Source organism: Anabrus simplex, chromosome 4 (assembly GCF_040414725.1).
Source record: "Anabrus simplex isolate iqAnaSimp1 chromosome 4, ASM4041472v1, whole genome shotgun sequence".
NCBI classification, from domain to species: Eukaryota; Metazoa; Arthropoda; class Insecta; order Orthoptera; family Tettigoniidae; genus Anabrus; species Anabrus simplex.
The window spans coordinates 33,760,909-33,780,527 of record NC_090268.1 but is presented as its reverse complement, the minus strand read 5'-3'; the positions used below and the strand labels follow the sequence as shown (position 1 = coordinate 33,780,527).

The following is a 19,619-nucleotide window of genomic DNA, read 5'->3' as shown; positions in this document are numbered from 1 at the left end:
TCTGAGTGTTTAATAAACATTAACTTAATATTGGCATCATAATATCGACTAGAACCTGTTGAAAATTTGCCGGCAATACCTTTTCCACGCATCTTTACAATACGACTATCCATCACGAAAATATTCCTGCTGTCTATAAACCTTAATTTTACTACGTTAAGTACAATAGACGTGTTATGACTCTGCCACTGAGTAACCATGGCTTTTCTAAGAATTCGAAGGGTCACATGTTTTGATGCCATTCTGCAGATTTGAGAAACACACAAGCACTGTGTAGTAAAGAGGCGGTCGTTTATTGTCAATGAGTTCTGTGCGCATGTGAAAAGAAGCAGCGTGGTTACCACTGTAGTTGCCAGTGGTATCCATTAACTTACTGTTAGGCTGCGAATGTAACAACCCTTGAGTTTTTGCATGAGATTCTGAGAAAAAAAAGTCTTGGATTCGGAGAAATACGGTATCACTCCAGAGATTTCTGTGGCAAACACCTCAGCTTCCTTCTTCAAACAGCGTCACCTAACCTAACCGTACATGTAGCCTATCATGAAAACATATTTGAGACGCATGTAGAGAAATAACCTCCTCGCGAAAAATTTACATGTAAATAGCCGTAACTAGATGCGAGAAGATAGGAAATATCCTCTGAAATCAGTGATGTACTCTGACATATCTTGAGGTGTATCACATTCTTACTTAATTTCCGTACATAACATAAAAATTAAGATATCGTTTACTTCAGTCTTTATTTTTAACGAGTTAACAACTGGTATCGGCCATGTTATTTATGCATTTATTATGAAAACGTGTTATCCTCTTTCATTTCGAATTTCTTTAGAGAACAGCAGTCGATGGGTATTACTAATCAACTCCAACATCGCCTTTGAAGCCTTTGAATGTCAACGAGAGAGCTCGCAAATGCACAAGGTGAGAAAACTATACCGTACCGAAGATGATCGATCGCATTTTGTTGCAAACGTTTCAGTTTTCTTATTCAAACAGCGTCACGTATCCTAACTTAACCGTACTATACATATGATGAAAACACACTTCAAGCGCCAGTACGAAAGTTATACCTTTCTCGCTATAAATTTTCATAATAGCCTTTCTGTAATTTAACAAGACGCGACAAAATATAAACTAACCTCTGAAATCAATTAAGCACTCTGCCATATCTTGAGGTGTATCCCCTTCTTACTTAATTGCAGTATTTAGCCTCAAAATTAAGCGGTCGTTTAGCCAGCCCTAATTTTCAACGAGTTAACAACCGTTATCGGACACGTTATTTACGCATTTATTACGAAAATATGTTCTCTTTCATTTCGAATTTTCTTTACGGAACAGCTGTCGATGGATATTACTAATCGACTCCGACATCGCCTTTGAATGTTGACGAGAGAAATCGCTAGTGCACACAGAGAGGAAACGATGCCGAAGGTAATCGATCGCATCCAATATCATCACTGGGGTGCATAAATATCGGTAACGGAAAAAACCGTGCGCGCTTAATTGCTTGTAATAACGGATGCGCCAGCGATAGGGTTCTCGCTGTAACTGAAGGACGATACACAGTTTAATATAGGAATTTTGAAGGGACAGAAAAAAGTCGTCGCTATAACGGAGTTGATATAGATGTTGATTCCCATAGGGAACTTAAAATATTTGTCCTGAATGAGTAAATTTATAATACCAATATAATGGTCCGTTATTGGACATTACAAATTTTCCAGCTAACTCATTCTTGGTTGCCTGCGTTTCGCCCTCGTGTGCTAAGTTGGCCACTGCATAGGCTACTTGAAGCCACCAACAGTGCCAATGCACTATGAGAGCTATGTCTCATTTCCAAAAATTGTTGCCTGCCTGGTCATCAGATGATATAGATGTTGATTCCCATAGTTCTCATTATATGCCGTACTCGCTATAGCGGACTTCTACTGTACTTTTATTTGTAAAGTGAAACTGGATGGAACCTTGTAAGGCAATGGAGGCGATGTGACTGTCTCCTTGGCAGCCTTATCAGCTAACTCGTTTGCGCTACACCCATGTGGTTTGCGAGCCACAGAAACGTGGCACTCCAACAACCAGACAGCAAGTCCTGGATCCGCTGCACTAGAGAGTATTGTGAGAAACATGCATCATTAGACTGTAATGAGCTCAAGGAGTCACTACACAGCAGAAAACGCTGACATTCATTGGACAGCATGTACTGCAGAGCTAAATTTCATTTTGGTTCTGTACTGACGATTATGTTTTTATAAGTTGGAAAAACTACTGTAGTATAATTTTTCCATCTAGTCAATACAATTTGAGTGTGGAGTTTCAAAGACAGCATGGATCTCTGCTGTGTACATGCTACAGGTTTCCAGTAGAGGGAAAAAAACCCTCTTATTTTGGACAATGAACGCACAGCCTACTTTCACTTCTGCCTTCGAAACATCTGTGTAGATAACTACTGACCCTGAATACCAGCTAACGATGGACAGCAAGAGCCTCCGATAAATGGAGAGGTCCATGTTCACTTTTGGGCTAAAGTTCAGGATGATTTCAGGTCATCGTGTTAACCACAGAGGTACTTTACTTTTTCATCTAAGAAGACAAGGAACGGAAGGTAGATCAAACAATCTGTAACTGCTATCTACCAACCTGCTGCATTGCTCATAGATAAGGAGCATACAGCCAACAGTTTCCATTGTGGAATATGTGGGGACAGATTGGGTGAAGTGGCATCTGTTGCAAATTAGCAGCATAGGACAACTGCATTTGCTAACTTCCGTGTTAAAAATGTTAAAAATTAAATAACTGGAGGTTCAACCTATTCAATACTCAAAAGAAAGAAACGTAGCAATCACATTTCTATTTAAATGGGACCGGTTTCGACCTTAGTCTAGGTCATCATCAGCCATAAAAAACATGTAAAATGTTTAAGAATGTTGGAGGTCAGTTTTTCACTGTTAGGCACAAAGACACGACATCACATTCTGTTCTGCACAAAGTCACAACATTAACAATCAACTTGCGAAGATCAAAAAGGCTTGAATTCGCAGACGAACAGATCTGTAGATGAAAGCCACCAGCTCCCGGTGACTACGTGGCACACTCAAGGTCACGCGCTGCGGCCAAACACCAAAGTAGAGTGAGAACGTTTCGAAGGTCCAGAACCTGTCACGGCTGCGGGAAGCCAAGTACGTATATAAAAATGTACGATGCCAATTAGTATAACCGAATGAGTACCCGTACTCCAGCCCCCACAATAGTGTTACTAATAAACTTTAAAACATTTAGTTTCTTGGTGCATTTGACTTTTAACTGATGCATGCACAGCTTCAACAGTCAGTTACTATCGAAAAGGAGCCCAAGAAATCAGTATGCATCAACTACAGGAAGAGCACTCCCCCCACCACCAAATAAAACCCAGGAGAGGCAGAAGCGAACAAGAGACGTATTTGCAATTGGAAACCAAAAGCCATGTCCACTGTTCTACTCTCTTAATAGCTTGCTGTATTCGGCGCTCTGCGGCCACCATTTTTTGTGAGCTATAATGCCAAGCAAAAATGTCCACATACAGTGGTGGTATTACTGCTGAACCAGCAGCAGCGACATTACTGATTATATTTACCAATGAAAATCACTAGTATTTATTGTATCTAAATCAGCCTTGTTAAGACTATTAAAAATGTTGTTTTTTTTTTTTTCAATCACTGACTGCCGTACATGTCTCGAGAAGTTTGCACATTCTCTTCTTCAGTGGCCCAAAAACCAACAAACACTTCTTGAACTTGACCTATCATCATCTCATATTTAACAACAATCAAGTTATTATTATATTATATTAAAACTTTTGTACTAAACAATTAGAAATTAAAAATGGACAGTCAATCATATAAACACTAAACTTAAAATCTATATAAAATTCAATTAAAATAACAGACTTGTCCAATAATTAAAACTTTTAAAATGCATGCCACACGGCATCTGGCTTAGAGCTATACTTCAAGTAACTGATTTCGAACAGTTCATTGCGTCACTGTGGTGCCAACCGCCGCTCGAATTGCTGCTGCAGACGCAGTCCGCTGCGCCACAGCCACATGCTGAATACGGCAGTCCTCCCTCTCGGTGGTGCCACGGGGACGTCTGCAGGCCAGAATTCTTGTGAGCGTACCTTCTAGTGACCACTACTGCCAGCACGCATGCACAGTGGCAACATTCCTGCCAAGTTGTTCTGCAATAGTGCGGAAGAAAATCCACCTTCACAGACCCCTATTATACGGCCTCATTCAACTGCAGTGAACTGCTGATAATGGCCTCTTCGTCATCATAAAGGCATTCTTGACCCACTCACAGTCACTCCGTCCAATCTCACAGGAAACTAACACTCTCGAAGAGTACAGCCGTATTTAAAGTAAACCAGATGTGCAACGTCATGGGGCTGCTACTAGTGCCACGCTAATGCGATTTCCGGAAAATTGAATCAACATCATCTTTAAGATGTATAAACATGCCTACCAACATTCGTTAATCTAACACAACCCCTTCTTGGTGTTTGGATTTTTTTCCACCAGTGTACTAATAAAATCCTTTAAATACATTTTTTTTTGTCTTTAATGAATTGTTGCAGCTTGTTCCATTGAACAATACCTTCATGTATCCTAATTTCTTACTTTTTCTTTTGTTGTCTTTTGTATCATACTTCTTAAAAATTACATCTCACTAGCCTGGATTTTACTCTCCTGTCTCCTCTGGGAGTTCCATGCAACTACTGTGAAAAATACGGGCAACATGTTCACCACATTATTGGAATGTAGTCACATTCAAAGACAAGACTTACCAAGCACACCCAAACGGTAGTTTATTGTTACAACAACTACGTCTTCATCAACAAGAAAGTCTGGCCCGAATTTGGCTGAATGACCAGAACCTGTAGTATAACCACCACCGTGAATCCACACCATGACAGGTTTCAGTTTTGTAGGTGATCCACTTGCTGGCAGCTGAGAAACAGAGAACATAATCCATTACAAGTTATTTATCTCTAGTTAAATTGATATGAAGTGATATGAAAGTCATGTGCAGATGTGATGATTTGGGAAGAAAATGAACAAAAATTAGAAGAACAACTAAATACAGTAGAAGTCCGCTACAGCGAGTACGGAATTTAAAGAGAACCCGTTATAACATCAGGTTTTATATGTCCCTTCAAAATTCTTATATTAAATTGTGTATTATCCTTCAGTTACAGTGAGAGCCCTATCACCGACACATCCGTTATTACGAGAGATTAAGCGTGCATGATTTTTTTCCGCTACCGATATTTATACAGCCAGCCATTATATTACATGCAATTGATCACCTTCAGTATCATTTCCTCTCTATGTCCATTGGCGAGCACTCTTGTCTACATACGAAGGCGATGTTGGAGTCAATTAATAATACCCGCCAACTGCCGTTCCATAAAAAAATCAGAAATAAAGGAGGGGAACATGTTTTCGTAACAAATATGAAAATAACATGGTCGACAGCAGTTGTTAACTCATTAGAAATAAAGGCTAAGTAAACAATCGCTTAATTTTAATGCTAAATACTGCAATTAGGTAAGAATGGGATACACCTCAAGTTATGGCAAAGTGCATCGTTGATTTAAGAGGTTAGTTTATATTTTCTCACATCTGGTTAAATTTCGGCAAGGCTATTATCATGAAATTTATAGCGAGAAGGTTATCATTTCTCTACTTGCGCTTGGAAAATGTTTTCATGATACATATAGTAAGGTTAGGTTAGGTGGCGCTGTTTGAATAAGAAAACTGAAACATTTGCCACAAAATATGAACGATCATCTTCAGTATCATTTTCTCGCTATGTGCACTTGCGAGATCTCTCGTCGACATTCGAAAGTGATGTCGGATTCGATTAGTAGTAGTAGTAGTAGTAGTAGTAGTAGTAGTAGTAGTAATAATAATAATAATAATAATCACTTTACGTCTCACTAACTACTTTTATGGTTTTGGAGGATGCTGAGGTGCCAAAATTTAGTCCCGCAAGAGTTTTTTATGTGCCAGTAAATCTACCAACATGAGGCTGGCGTATCTGAGCACCTTCAAATACCACTGGATTGAGCCAGGATCGAACCTGCCAAGTTGGGGTCAGAAGGCCAGCGCCTCAACTGTCTGAGCCACTCAGCCCGGCAATTCAATTAGTAATACCCGTTGATTCAAAGTGAAAGAGGATAACACGTTTTCGTAATAAATGCATACCGTAAGTGACATGGCCAATCCGCCAATAGCAGATGTTAACTCGTTAGAAATAGAGGCTGAAATAAACAATCTCTCAATTTTAATGTTATACTGTATACTGAAATTAAGTAAGAATGTGATACACCAAGATATGGCAGAGTACATCACCGATTTCAGAGGATAGTCTATATTTTCTCACATCTAGTTACATTTTGGAAAGGCTATTCCCATGTAAATTTGTAGCGAGGAGGTTATCATTTCTCTATTTGCACTTGAAATATGTTTTTATGATCCATACATGGTTAGGTTAGGTGATGTTGTTTGAAGAAGGAAACTGAAACGTTTGTCTCAGAGCCCTCTGCAGTGATAATGTAATTTTTCAGAATGAAATTAAACATACACTTTCACGTCGTATCAGATTTCAAAACATAACAAACGAGAAAACTGTAGTGTGGATATCATCCGCGAAAACACAAATTTGGAACAAACTGATTGCCATTTCGTACCAATTTTAATGTGTATGGTGTTTCCCCCGACCTTTATGAAAAATCAGATATAATGACAATCCGTTACAGTGAGTAAATTTTTCGCCGTTATGAATTCTCACTAGGTGTATAACAGACTTCTACTGTACCTGGCAGAGGGGACTTGAAGAAGCAGGCATGGAAAAATGTTTAACAAAAAGTGAGGTAATGAAAATCACTACAGAAAACAGAAACATGAAGGAAGTTAGGTGTAATGGAAAAATTCTTAAAGAAGTAGATGCTTTTAAATACCTAGGAAGTAAGCTAACTGGGAAAGGAAACATCAAGGAAGAAATTTCAGAGAGGATAGGAAATTGTTCAAAATGTTATCACTGTCCATCAGACATAATTAGAAATTGGAAATTATCTTTTTTTTTTTTTTTTGCTCTACATCACACTGACACAGATAGGTCTCATGGCGACGATGGGACAGGAAAGGCCTAGGAATGGGAAGGAAGTGGCCGTGGCCTTAATTACGGTACAGTCCCAGCATTTGCCTGGTGTAAAAATGGAAAACCACAGAAAACCATCTTCAGGGCTGCCGACAGTGGGGTTCAACCCACTATCTACGGAATGCAAGCTCATAGCTGCGTGCCCATAATTTCACGGTCTTCAAAGAAATCAACAAACAAAAGGACAGGGCCATGAGGACATGCTAATGAGACACCTTAGGCCTCTCAAACCAAAACATCATCAGAGTCAATAGAGAACAAATACTTTCAAATTCAGGCAGGGAATCCACAGTCACTAATCCATACCCCCAAGATGAGATGTCCTGGAAGTTCCTCTTTCAGCTGCCTATTAGGACAAGCAGGGGATACCCTGGATGTATTCTAACACACTCACCCAGACGAGGTAATTACAACAAGAGACGAAAGCTACAAAGGAAACTAACACATCAACATACCATCCGAAGTGTCCTGTATTTAGGGCAGTCGCCTGGGTTGCAGATTCCCTATCTGTTGTTTTCCTAGCCTTTTCTTAAATGATTGCAAAGAAATTGGAAATTTACTGAACATTTCCCTTAGTAAGTATTTCCAATCCCTAACTCTACTTCCTATAAATGAATAGGAAAGAAACTTTCATCCCATCAGTGCAGTAATTAAAACTGAGAGGACTTTTACTAATTTGTGAAACTCACAACCTGACTTTTAACCCCACTTATCATACCATTGCCTGCTGTCCATCTCACAACATTATCCCGGTCATTTTGCAGTTACTCACAATCTTGCAACTTATTTATTACTCCATACAGAATAACATCATCATCTGCAAAGGGCCTTACCTGTGATTCAATTTTTTTACACATATAATTTATATATAAGAAAACATAAAGGTCCAATAATTCTGCCTTGAGGAATTCCCCTCTTAATTTATTATAGGGTCAGATAAAGCTTCGCCAACTCTAATTCTCTGCGTTCTATTTTCTAGAAATATAGGCACCCATTCAGTCACTCTTTTGTTTATTGTCGCGGCCACCAAATTAGGTGGGTCAGAGAAATTACGCTGTTGCCAAGGTTATGTAGCAACTGGCGAAGAAATGTCTAACTGAACATATCATTTTGGAGCGCGAGGCAAATTGTTGCCTCTCAAGCTCCTGATGTTACTTCATACAATGTTTCAAAACAAATTATACTACAAGCTTCAGAAAAGCTTCAGTGGTATAACTATTTTCCATATAAACCACTTCAAATAATTATTAAAAATAAAATCTTGAACAAGTAAATTTAAATCCGTAGAATCATGTATTAAAAATTTCAGTAAGCGGCCAAGTTTTTATTTCTTCAGCCAATAAAATTTTGTCTGCGGGAAAAATGTAAAAAATTGCCTGAGTTATATTTTTTATCTGAAACATATTTCTGAGAGTCTTGTAATTTTCCTGGAAAATGGCCCGGAAAGCGATCATGTAAATGTCGCTGGCTGAGGCAGTTCGGGGCGCGCGCACCAGCACAGGCTGCAGGACCCTGTAAATACTTTCGGATTACATGTTAATCCGTATCAGTTTTATTACATTATAACTTTAAATATTTGAATACTGTATATTGTACTGAGTAATATGGAAAAAGAACTACTTTAAAGAATAGGTTAACATTAATTTACAATGAATTAAGAATCGGTTTCTAGCTTCAAGGCAGTCCAAGATTTGTTAGTCACTGTCATCACACATCTCACTATCTGTCGAGTCGTCATTTATACTGTTTACACTCATGAGGAAAGGCTCAATTCTTTCGTCCCTTACTGTTTCCTTGGCCCAATCGTCTGTTTGAAAATTTTCCGCGCGATTGAAGTACTTTTCCCAATCTGCAGCAGTCACACGGTCGATGGCTTCTGACGTGAGTTTTTCTACGTCCTTTATTTTGAATGTCTTGGTCCTCTCTGCCACTTCTCTCTTGACTTGAGCCCAAATCAATTCACATTCACTATCCATGCTAACTGCACTTACGGTGCGAGCTCAACAACTGCATGACAGGGAAATGACTCGGCTAAGGTGGCCTGGAGCGGGTGGTCTTCAACTAGACAGCACTACACGATCAGCGTTGCCAATCCGTCTCCGAGGTAAGTGACTTGACCATCTGTCGCTTTGCCGTTCCCATATCTGACGACAGCGCAGTTTTCCTCACCCGCCTAATTTGGTGGCCGTGACAATAGTCCAATTGCACTCATTTTTGCTACTTGTCTTCCATGATCTACCCTATCAAATGCCTTAGGTGAGTCACGATACAGTCCATTTGACCTCCTGAATCCAAGATATCTGCTCGATTGACATCCATGATTGGCTGCGCCAGATGTTGCTTCGCTACAGTACAGTGCTTCCCAAACACTGGCGTTCTCACTTGATGAGAGATAATAGACACAGCAAACGCTTACAATATAATCATAGACAGGAAGTGTCCCATGTTTTGAATGATGAGATGCATTTCAACACATTTTCTGATTTGAACCCACTATCTTCCAGATCCAAGCTCACAGCCGCGCGCCCCTAATCGCACGGCCAACTCGCCCAGTGGTCAGATTCTTGTGGAGGCCAGAATCGTAATATAAAGATTGTTCTACTTCTGAAAACAGTTTTGGAACAACATCCTGCCATTTTAAAGATTACACAAAAATTCCTATTTCCAGGCCATAGCTTCCTCCCTAATGACAGCGACTTTGGGGATATAGAACGTGCTTTAAAATTTCAGCAGTGCCTCTATACCTCCGAAGACTACATAAATGTAATGAAGATGTGCCAAAAGAAGAACCCGCTTGTTGTGCACAGAATGACCGGACCAGATTTTCATAGTAGAGTTCATCTGGAGAAGCACATTGTAAACAGGAAGACAGGCACAAACAGTAAGGAGGTAAACTGGCTGCATCTGAGAGAAATAGAGTTGAAGAAAGATAAACCTTTTCGCATTTTCTTCAAAATGCATTTTGATGCAGAACACACTATTGAAGTGAACATTAAGAAAGCTATGGTTGGTCGCCAGCTTCAGAATGAAAATGGATCAGCTCTACAGGGTCTGTTCACTCCGTTATGGCCCAAAGGAAAACCAGTTTCAGAAGCGAAGATGAATGACCTAATGAGCTAATTCCCAACGATGCTAAGCCTTTCTATAAGGACTTGTTTAGTGATCCTGGAATAGACGATGATATAGATGGGTTTGATTGTGGAAACATGGATTTTGAACTTTAAAATTCTTAAAATCCTGCATTATACTACACTTGGTGAAACTAAGTGTTTATGATGCCTTAATACTATGATCTACCAGTGTAATTTCTATACTATATTCTAAAATTCATGTTTTTTCTATGTCATGTTGTATGCTGTTTTGTATAATTTAATCCTGTACTTAAATAAGCAAGAAAATTGGTTAACAAGTACCATATTTTACACTGCACTGAATTTTTAAAAGTCAAATCGATCACTAAATGATAATTTTATTTGTTGGACAAGTGATGCAAAACAAAAAACTAATGTAACTACAATAATGCATCAAGTGACCAAGAGTCATTATCTTAAATGATGATAATACACTTCAAATATCCCTAAATTTGATACATTAAGATGAAAATTCAGGTTTCTATCTTCATTTTGGTACATAATACCTCACATTTAGCAGGAAATCTATCTATCTATATATATTTAAAAAATTTATGAAAACTAAAGTCAGTCAGTCCGGCCATTCTATCTGGTCGATTTCCTTCATTCTTTTTTTAACTGAAAGGTATTCACGCACAGATTTGTCACCAGGGACTATAAATCACTTAACTTCCACCTTCCTCAAATTATTTGATTTTTTCAATTTTTTGTCTCTTTGAAGTGATCATATCTTTGGTTCTAATTGAGGTACGGAGTTCGTTTTGGCCTAAGAACACTCAGTGGATCAAGTTCTTTCATTTCACCTCTTAAATATTCAAATTGGTTGATTCTGAAGAATGTTATGAGTGCACATTCAATTTGACGTCTCATTTCTTCAACATTTTTTTCTCAATGAAACAATCATATCTTTCGTTCTAATTGAGGTACACAGTTCATTTTGGTCTAAAAACACTCAGTGGATCAAGCGCTTTCTTTTGAGGTATTATTATTATTATTATTATTATTATTATTATTATTATTATTATTGTCGTATGGCATTTACAAGCATAATCTGTAAAAATATACAATTAACATACACATTAAAATATAGAGGTAATTAAACTAGAATGTCCAGCTTCGACAACCAGTCCACTGCACTTGGTGTCAATTCATGCAGAGTCCGTAAACTGTCCTTAAATGCTGACAGTGGACAGCTCTCAGCAACATGAAGCAATGTTTGCTTCTCAGCACCACACTCACACGCAGCACTTTCACAATATCACTTTTGAGGTGATAACTACTTTTAATTGGTAGATTCTGAGAAAAGTTATGAGTACATTTGTCTCCACGACGAAGATCTTTGAAGGACTTTTTAAAGGTTCGGAGTGCAGTGTTGTTCCAAGGAATGTTTAATTCAATTTCTTTGTGTGATGTATTTTCAAGTGTTTTGTTGACATAATATTACATTCTATTACCACAGCACATCATGTGCTTTATTTCATACTTTGCAAATACATCCATGAGGACAGTAACGAACAACACCATATTTTGTACATTGCGGGCGGAGCCAGCGGGAAACTGCTAGTATTAATTCATACAAAGGATTTTGTGTTTGTGTCAATACCTCAAAATCTACTTTTGGCGCTTGGTCAAGTGATGCATAACACCATCCAATTGTGCCTTCTTGTATGAGGGGAACTAACTTTTTTTTTTCCACAGGAAACTTAAGAGTAGAGGTCAGGAAGACGAAGGTGAAATAGGGTAGTGAGCGGAAGAGAAGTGAGGAGTAAGTAGGTTCTGCAGGTTCAGGGAAGTTAAGGGAGACCAAGAGATAGGGGGATCTAATGAGGAGGGTAAGGAGAAGGTGGTAATTTTCCATGTTTGTATCACATTGAGAGATATTCTTATAGCAACTGATAGAATGAATGCTGACTAATGAAATATATCATCATATGCTTGTGAAAACCCTATATTAATAAATCCCTCCACGACCAAAGCCATTATAGTAGGACAATCAAAATTAATAAACATGGCAAAGACTTCCGCCGGCCAACAACTAGAGCCAATTTCCACAATTAATGCAATTTTTTTTCATTTCTCAACGATTAGTATGTATGTTGTGGTTCATAAATATATCAAGGTATGTGTAAATATGTAACTTTTCATGTTTTTAATATGCATTGTAAAAATTTAAAAAACTGAAAGAAGAAGAAAAGGTTTTTTAATTTATTTATAAAAGTTAGTGTTTTTGCTCCAATTTAGAAAGCAAGGTATGCATGCGTAGCTCAAAGGTTGCTGAATCCAAAATAGATTTAGTTACTATAAGTAAGGTTATCAGTTATTTTTGTATTAAAAAATGTGAAAATGAACTAAAATGCTCAGTCTACAATGTGTTATGGAAGCAGAGATTAATATCAGTGATTTAAACTGAAATATATCAACATTCTGACCCTGCAAAAAATTAGGCTACCTGAAAAACAAAGAGAAGGGCCATAAAAGGTGTGAAAATGGAAGAAACCTTATACCATCAGAGTCAGCAAATAACAAAAGTTGACCAAGGGAGGTCAGACAGAAAATCAAATTTGCATCAATTTTATTCTTTCATTTTCTTGACACAGAGGCTTCCTTTGCACTACGGACAGGATGACACTGATTGAGGCTTGTACAACTGCCAACAGAATGTAACAATTTAAAAAAAAAGAAAGAAACAGGCTATACTTACTTTTGGAGAATATACATTGAGATATAGGCAGTCTTCATCACCTTCAAACTCATTGGTATACATGTTGAACTGAGTGCAGGAACTACCTTCCTGGAGAGCATCTCGAACACCAAGCCATGGTTCTGGAGGTTCAGCCATCTACAAAAGTATCCCTCATAGATCATTTACTGACTTTTAAGAAGACAACACAAATCTTGGCAAAATTAAAGAGAATTCATTATATTTCTAAAACAAATAGAATGTTCTATCAGTCAATATATTTGTGGTGGTGGTGCTGATTATTGTTGGTCGTCGGCTGGTGAAGCCCATGCAGTGCAGTTGCTTCCTTACAGTCCTGGTAGAAATTTGTTCCTGACTCCCAATATTCAACTGGGCGGTGATCTGACTCACAGTAGCTCGTCGAGCACCCAGTATGGTTCATAATACCAATATAATGGTCCATTATTGGACATTATAAATTTTCCAGCTAACTCATTCTTGGTTGCCTGTGTTTCGCCCTCGTGTGCTAAGTTAGGCTCGTCAGTTGGGACTTAGCACACCACCCAAGACGCAAGGCTAGTGCATACCGTGGAGGCCACTGCATAGGCTATTTGAAGCCACCAGCAGTGCCAATGCACTATGAGAGCTATGTCTCATTTCTGCGGAGGAGACGTGATGTCTGTTCATTAAATACCTGTGGTCTTCCTGTGCAGTGGTTTACATGGGTGGTAACATTCCCATACTGAACTCAGATTCACAATTAGAATTGAGGAAGGGTTCGACCTATTCAATACTAAGTATGTCGTATAAGATGTTTACGACATGTTATTTATTGTTTCTAGTACCGATTTCGACGCATAGTGGTGTCATCTTCAGCTAGAAGTTACAAAGTGGGCAGGGTACATAACATAAAACTGTGTACACAATACATGCAATGCAAAGTACAAATGGTTAACAAATGTTTACATTTAGAGCTAAATGAACAATGGGTAAAATATGATGGAGTAATGTAACGTGTAACAGGCATTATAGTCTAATATGGTACATTGGTGTTTTACACTAAAATTGGTCTGATGAATGAGAGTAAAAATCTGGTGTCTGTGACAGACTGCTCAGCTACGCCGCAGCTAGCTGCAATGCTCAGGGGTCATGCACGGCACAGTTTCTAAGGGACACCCCTTCCCGTGACTTTTGGCCACTCAGAGTATAGAAGGATTCCGATATCTAACTTCACCACCACCACCACCACCACACCACCACTTCCCCCTTTCCAACTGACACCAGGTGGGAGCAAATATAATTCCTCTTCACTTCGTTCCGTCTCTTTATCATTCCTTATACAACACAGTGTTCCAGTCTAGGTTTCATTGTCTTATACTATTGTTCACCAAGTCCGTCCATCATAATCTCAGTCTGCCTCACCCTCTCTTCCTGTCATCTGTCCTTTCAGTGCTTCCTTCATTCATTCATTCATTCATTCATTCATTCATCTATATCTCTCCTAGTCTTCTGTGCCATCCTCCTCAAGAACTTGTTTCAGCTGCCTGTGATCTACTCTCCTCTCCTCTTTCTGAGGCAAATATAACTTGCACTTTACTTCTTTAGCCTTCATTGACAAATCTTTGTTCCTCGTGGTATTTTCCATATCCAGTCTTGCATTTTCAATCAGTTCTCTTCCCAAGTTTTTGAAGTGTTCCACTAAACATTCCAATAACTGCAATTCAAGTCTCTGGTGTAGTTTAGACAGAAATACTTTTGAGAAATTATTGTAAACAACCTCATATTTTTCAACATTTAAGGACACTTTTATTCTCCGTCCCGCGGAGTAGGGAAAATATTAGTAATCCACCATCTGTAAAGATCACATAACCACATTTCAGTTGAGAATTGTAGTGTAGATACAGTATATTAGATAGTACCTTGCCTGTTAAATTTGTGTGTATTTTTGTGCAAACGGCAGGTTTCATTTCTGTTACAGCGTAGTAGGACAAAGTAGTACTAATCTGTACACGTGTTTAACTTTGTTGGTAACCTTTGAGTACCGTACCTACCGGTAGTTCTTGCGAATATCTAAATTTAGGCCTAATTGGAATTTTCATTTCTATTTGTGCTTAGTAAGAAGCTAGTATACGTCTGAATGTAGTTTAAACATTATTGTAGTGTATTATAGTAACTTATTAGAAATTAGAGTGCCTATTCTATAATTTTGAGTAGTTTTGCAAATTTCGAACTTTAATGGTAATTTTCTGTTTTTTCTTGGTAATAACCTGGTGTAATAAGAATACATCTGAACGTAGTTTAAAATTATTGTAGTGTATTGTAGTATCTGTACTTAGTCCGAATGTAGTTTAAAATTATCGTAGTGTATTATAGCATCTTATTAGAAAGTAGTGTGTTTATTCTATTACTGTGAAATATTTGTATAGTATAGTACCGTTTCTGTGGTATCTGTAGTAACTCTCTTACTAAAATTCTGTTGTTGTAATTAGGGTAGACTTAACTGCAGTTAAGAATTGTGTAATTCTTGTGTATTATCCTCTGTTTCCAGTAATTAACAGCAATTTTCATCGTGTTAGCGTGCTGTAGGTATAAAAATAGTACAATTAAGTAGTATTGTAGTAGTAGCCTACATTAAATAACTTACTGTCGTGTGTTCTTTGTGAACTAACCTAGACACTATTTCTTTCCTTTCATTTTTATTTTGCACAGAATAAGTTATATTATTTTTCCTTTTCTTTTCATTTCATTATTTAGTAAAAAAAATGCCTAAGCAGTGCGAGTGTAGGAACCGTGGGTGTGGCCAGGCATTAAGGAGTATGAGAGAGGAGTTGGAGAGCTTGAGGGAGATAATTAAGATACTCTCAGAGGACAGGAAGGAAAGTAGGCCTCCAAACAATGTACAGGATACAGTAGGTGAAATAGAGGGATTGGAAGGAAATGGGGGAATTGTGAAAGACAGCTGGTCTAATGTTTTAAGGGGAAGGAGCTTGCAGGCTAAGGGCTCCATTCAGGATCAAAATTCAGAACAGGTGTCGGTGAGAAATCGGTACAAGTCACTGCAGGTAAAACAACCGAGGGAAGATGAGGAACAGGGAACTGTTGCCGAGAAGTTTGGAAGTAGGAGAACGGGAAGAGGTAGGAAAGGGAAATTTGGAGTAGTGGATAGGAAAAGACAGGTGGTACAGGGTCATGGGATGGAGAAAAGGGAGGAGGAAGTAGCTTCTGCAGCTGTCAGGAAAGATAGGACTGACCAGGTGGGGAGGGGATCAAATGAGGTGGGTAGGGTTGAGGCTCTGGTCATGGGGGATTCTATCGTTAGTCATGTCGGGAAAGTGTGTGGAGGAAAGGGTACCAGGGTAGAGTGTTATCCAGGAATTATCCAGACAGATGTTGAAGAAAGTAGAAGAGAAGGAGGAGGGAAAGGAGAAAGTGGTAGTGTTTCACGTTGGTACTAACAACGTAAGACAAGCAGGAATAAGTATCAACATAGTTGGGGATGTATGGGATCTGGTAAATGCAGCACGGATAAAGTTTAAGGAAGCGGAGATTGTTATCAGTGGAATACTGTGTAGGAGGGATACTGACTGGAAGGTGATTGGGGATTTAAATGAGACTATGGAGTGGGTATGTGGGAAACTGGGAGTGAAATTTCTAGATCCTAATGGTTGGGTACGAGATAGGGATCTGCGCTCAGATGGCCTTCACTCAAACCGCAGTAGTACATATAAGTTAGGAAATTTGTTTAAAAGGGTTATAGGGAGGTACATTCAGGGAAACAGGGTGCGCTAAGCAGCGGCGTTAAGGGAACAGGGAACTGGAAATCAAGTAGGGATGACATAAAACTGTTAGTGTTCAACTGTGGAAGTATTGTAAAGAAAGGAATAGAATTAAGTAATTTAATAGATATATATACTTACCAGATATTGTAATAGGAGTTGAATCATGGCTGAGAAATGATATAATGGATGCAGAAATGTTCTCATGGAACTGGAGGGTGTATCGTAGAGATAGGATAGGTAGGAGGGGGAGTATTCATTCTCGTGAAAGAAGAATTTGTAAGCTATGAAAAAGTTAAAGATGACAAGCACGAAATTCTAGGGGTAAGGCTCATTTCTAAAGATAATAGGCAACTAGATGTCTTTGGAGTGTACAGACCAGGAAAGGGTAGCACAGATGCTGATTCAGAATTATTTGATAAGATAATCAGCTATGTGGGAAACGATAAGGAAAGGAACGTGATCGTAGCGGGTGATCTCAATTTACCAAATGTCAATTGGGAAGGTAATGCAAACGACAGGAAGCATGACCAACAAATGGCAAATAAGTTAATATGGGAAGGGCACCCGATTCAGAAAGTGATAGAACCAACTAGAGGGAAGAATATTCTGGATGTGGTGCTGGTAAAACAGATGAGCTCTATAGAGAAACTGAAGTAATAGATGGTATTAGTGATCACGAAGCTGTTTATGTGGTAATTAAAAATAAATGTGAAAGAAAGGAAGAGATTAAAATTACGACTGTTAGGCAGTACCATATGGCTGATAAAACAGGCATGAGGGAGTTTTTAATAAGCAACTATGATCGGTGGAAAATGGTAAATAAAAATGTAAACAGACTCTGGGATGGGTTTAAAGCAATTGTTGAGGAATGTGAAAATAGGTTTGTACCTTTAAAGGTGGTAAGGAATGGTAAAGATCCACTATATTATAACAGGGAAGTAAAGAGACTAAGAAGGAGGTGCAGGTTGGAAAGAAATAGAGTTAGAAATGGCTGTGGAAGTAAGGAGAAATTGAAGGAACTTACTAGGAAATTGAATCTAGCAAAGAAGTCAGCTAAGGATAACATGATGACAAGAATAATTGGTGGCCATACTAATTTTAGTGAAAAATTGAAGAGTATGTATAGGTACTTTAAGGCAGAAACAGGTTCCAAGAAGTGCATTCCAGGAATAATTAATGAAAAAGGGAAGTGTGTATGCGAGGATCTTCAAAAGGCAGAAGTCTTCAGTCAGCAGTACCGTATGTAAAGATTGTTGGTTACAAGGATAATGTCCAGATAGAAGAGGTGACTAATACTAAAGAAGTATTAAAATTTACCTATGACAGCAATAACATTTACAGTAAGATACAAACGTTGAAAACTAGAAAAGCTGCTGGAAATGATAAGGTTTCGGGGGATATACTAAAGACAATGGGTTGGGATATAGTACCATATCTGAAGTACTTGTTTGATTTTTGTTTGCATGAAGGAGTTTTACCAAATGAATGGAGAGTTGCTATAGTAGCCCCTGTATATAAAGGAAAGGGTGATAGGCATAAAGCTGAAAATTACAGGCCAGTCAGTTTGACATGCATTGTATGTAAGCTTTGGGAAAACATTCTTTCTGATTATATAAGACATGTTTGCAAAATTAATAATTGGTTTGACAGAAGGCAGTTTGGGTAGGATTCCAGCAAGATATAGCAGATATCCTGGATTCAGGAGGTCAGTTGGACTGTATTGCGATTGACTTATCTAAGGCATTTGATAGGGTAGATCATGGGAAATTACTGGCCAAAATGAGTGCAATTGGACTAGACAAAAGAGTGACTGAATGAGTGGCTCTGTTTCTAGAAAATAGAACTCAGAGAATTAGAGTAGGTGAAACTTTATCTGTCCCTGTAAAAATTAAGAGGGGAATTCCTCAAGGCAGTATTATTGGACCTTTATGTTTTCTTATATATATATCAATGATATGTGTAAAGAAGTGGAATCAGAGATAAGGCTTTTCGCAGATGATGTTATTCTGTACAGAGTAATAAATAAGTTACAAGACTGTGAGTAACTGCAAAATTACCTCGATAATGTTGTGAGATGGACAGTAGGCAATGGTATGATGATAAATGGGGATAAAAGTCAGGTTGTGAGTTTCACAAATAGGAAAAGTCCTCTCACTTTTAATTACTGCGTTGATGGGGTGAAAGTTCCCTTTGGGGATCATTGTAAATACCTAGGTATGAATATAAGGAAAGATCTTCATTGGGGTAATCACATAAATATGATTGTAAATAAAGGGTACAGATCTCTGCACATGGTTATGAGAGTATTTAGGGGTTGTAGTAAGGATGTAAAGGAGAGAGCATATTTGTCTCTGGTGAGACCTCAACTTGAGTATGGTTCCAGTGTATGGAACCCTTACCAGGATTACTTGATTCAGGAACTGGAAAAAATCCAAAGAAAAGCAGCTCAATTTGTTCTGGGCGATTTCTGACAAAAGAGTAGCGTTACAAAAATGTTGCAAAGTTTGGGCTGGGAAGACTTGGGAGAAAGGAGACGAGCTGCTCGATTAAGTGGTATGTTGCAGGTTATAAACTTCATTTTCCTTGTCCGTATTGAAGATCTACTTGTGATACAATTCCTTTAGTTTTGCCAATTGCCACCTTTTCAATACAATAATTTGGAATTGTATCATAAGTGGTATGTTCCGAGCTGTCAGTGGAGAGATGGCATGGGAGGACATCAGTAGACGAATAAGTTTGGATGGTGTCTTTAAAAGTCGGAAAGATCACAATATGAAGATAAAGTTGGAATTCAAGAGGACAAATTGGGGCAAATATTCGTTTATAGGAAGG

The 19,619-nt window shown here is 38.4% G+C and overlaps 1 protein-coding gene across 3 annotated transcripts in view; it reads right to left on the bottom strand.

Moving 5' to 3' along the window:
* Positions 1 to 19,619, bottom strand: part of LOC136871592 (juvenile hormone esterase) — a 128,518-nt gene that overhangs the window by 57,670 nt on the left and 51,229 nt on the right. For all 3 annotated transcript variants that reach the window (XM_068227163.1, XM_067145033.2, XM_067145032.2), the window contains 2 exons: positions 13,030 to 13,167; positions 4,820 to 4,982 (listed from right to left, as the gene is read on the bottom strand). In XM_068227163.1, coding sequence (XP_068083264.1) covers positions 4,820 to 4,982; positions 13,030 to 13,167 — 301 coding nt within the window. The remainder of the gene's footprint in view (positions 1 to 4,819; positions 4,983 to 13,029; positions 13,168 to 19,619) is intronic.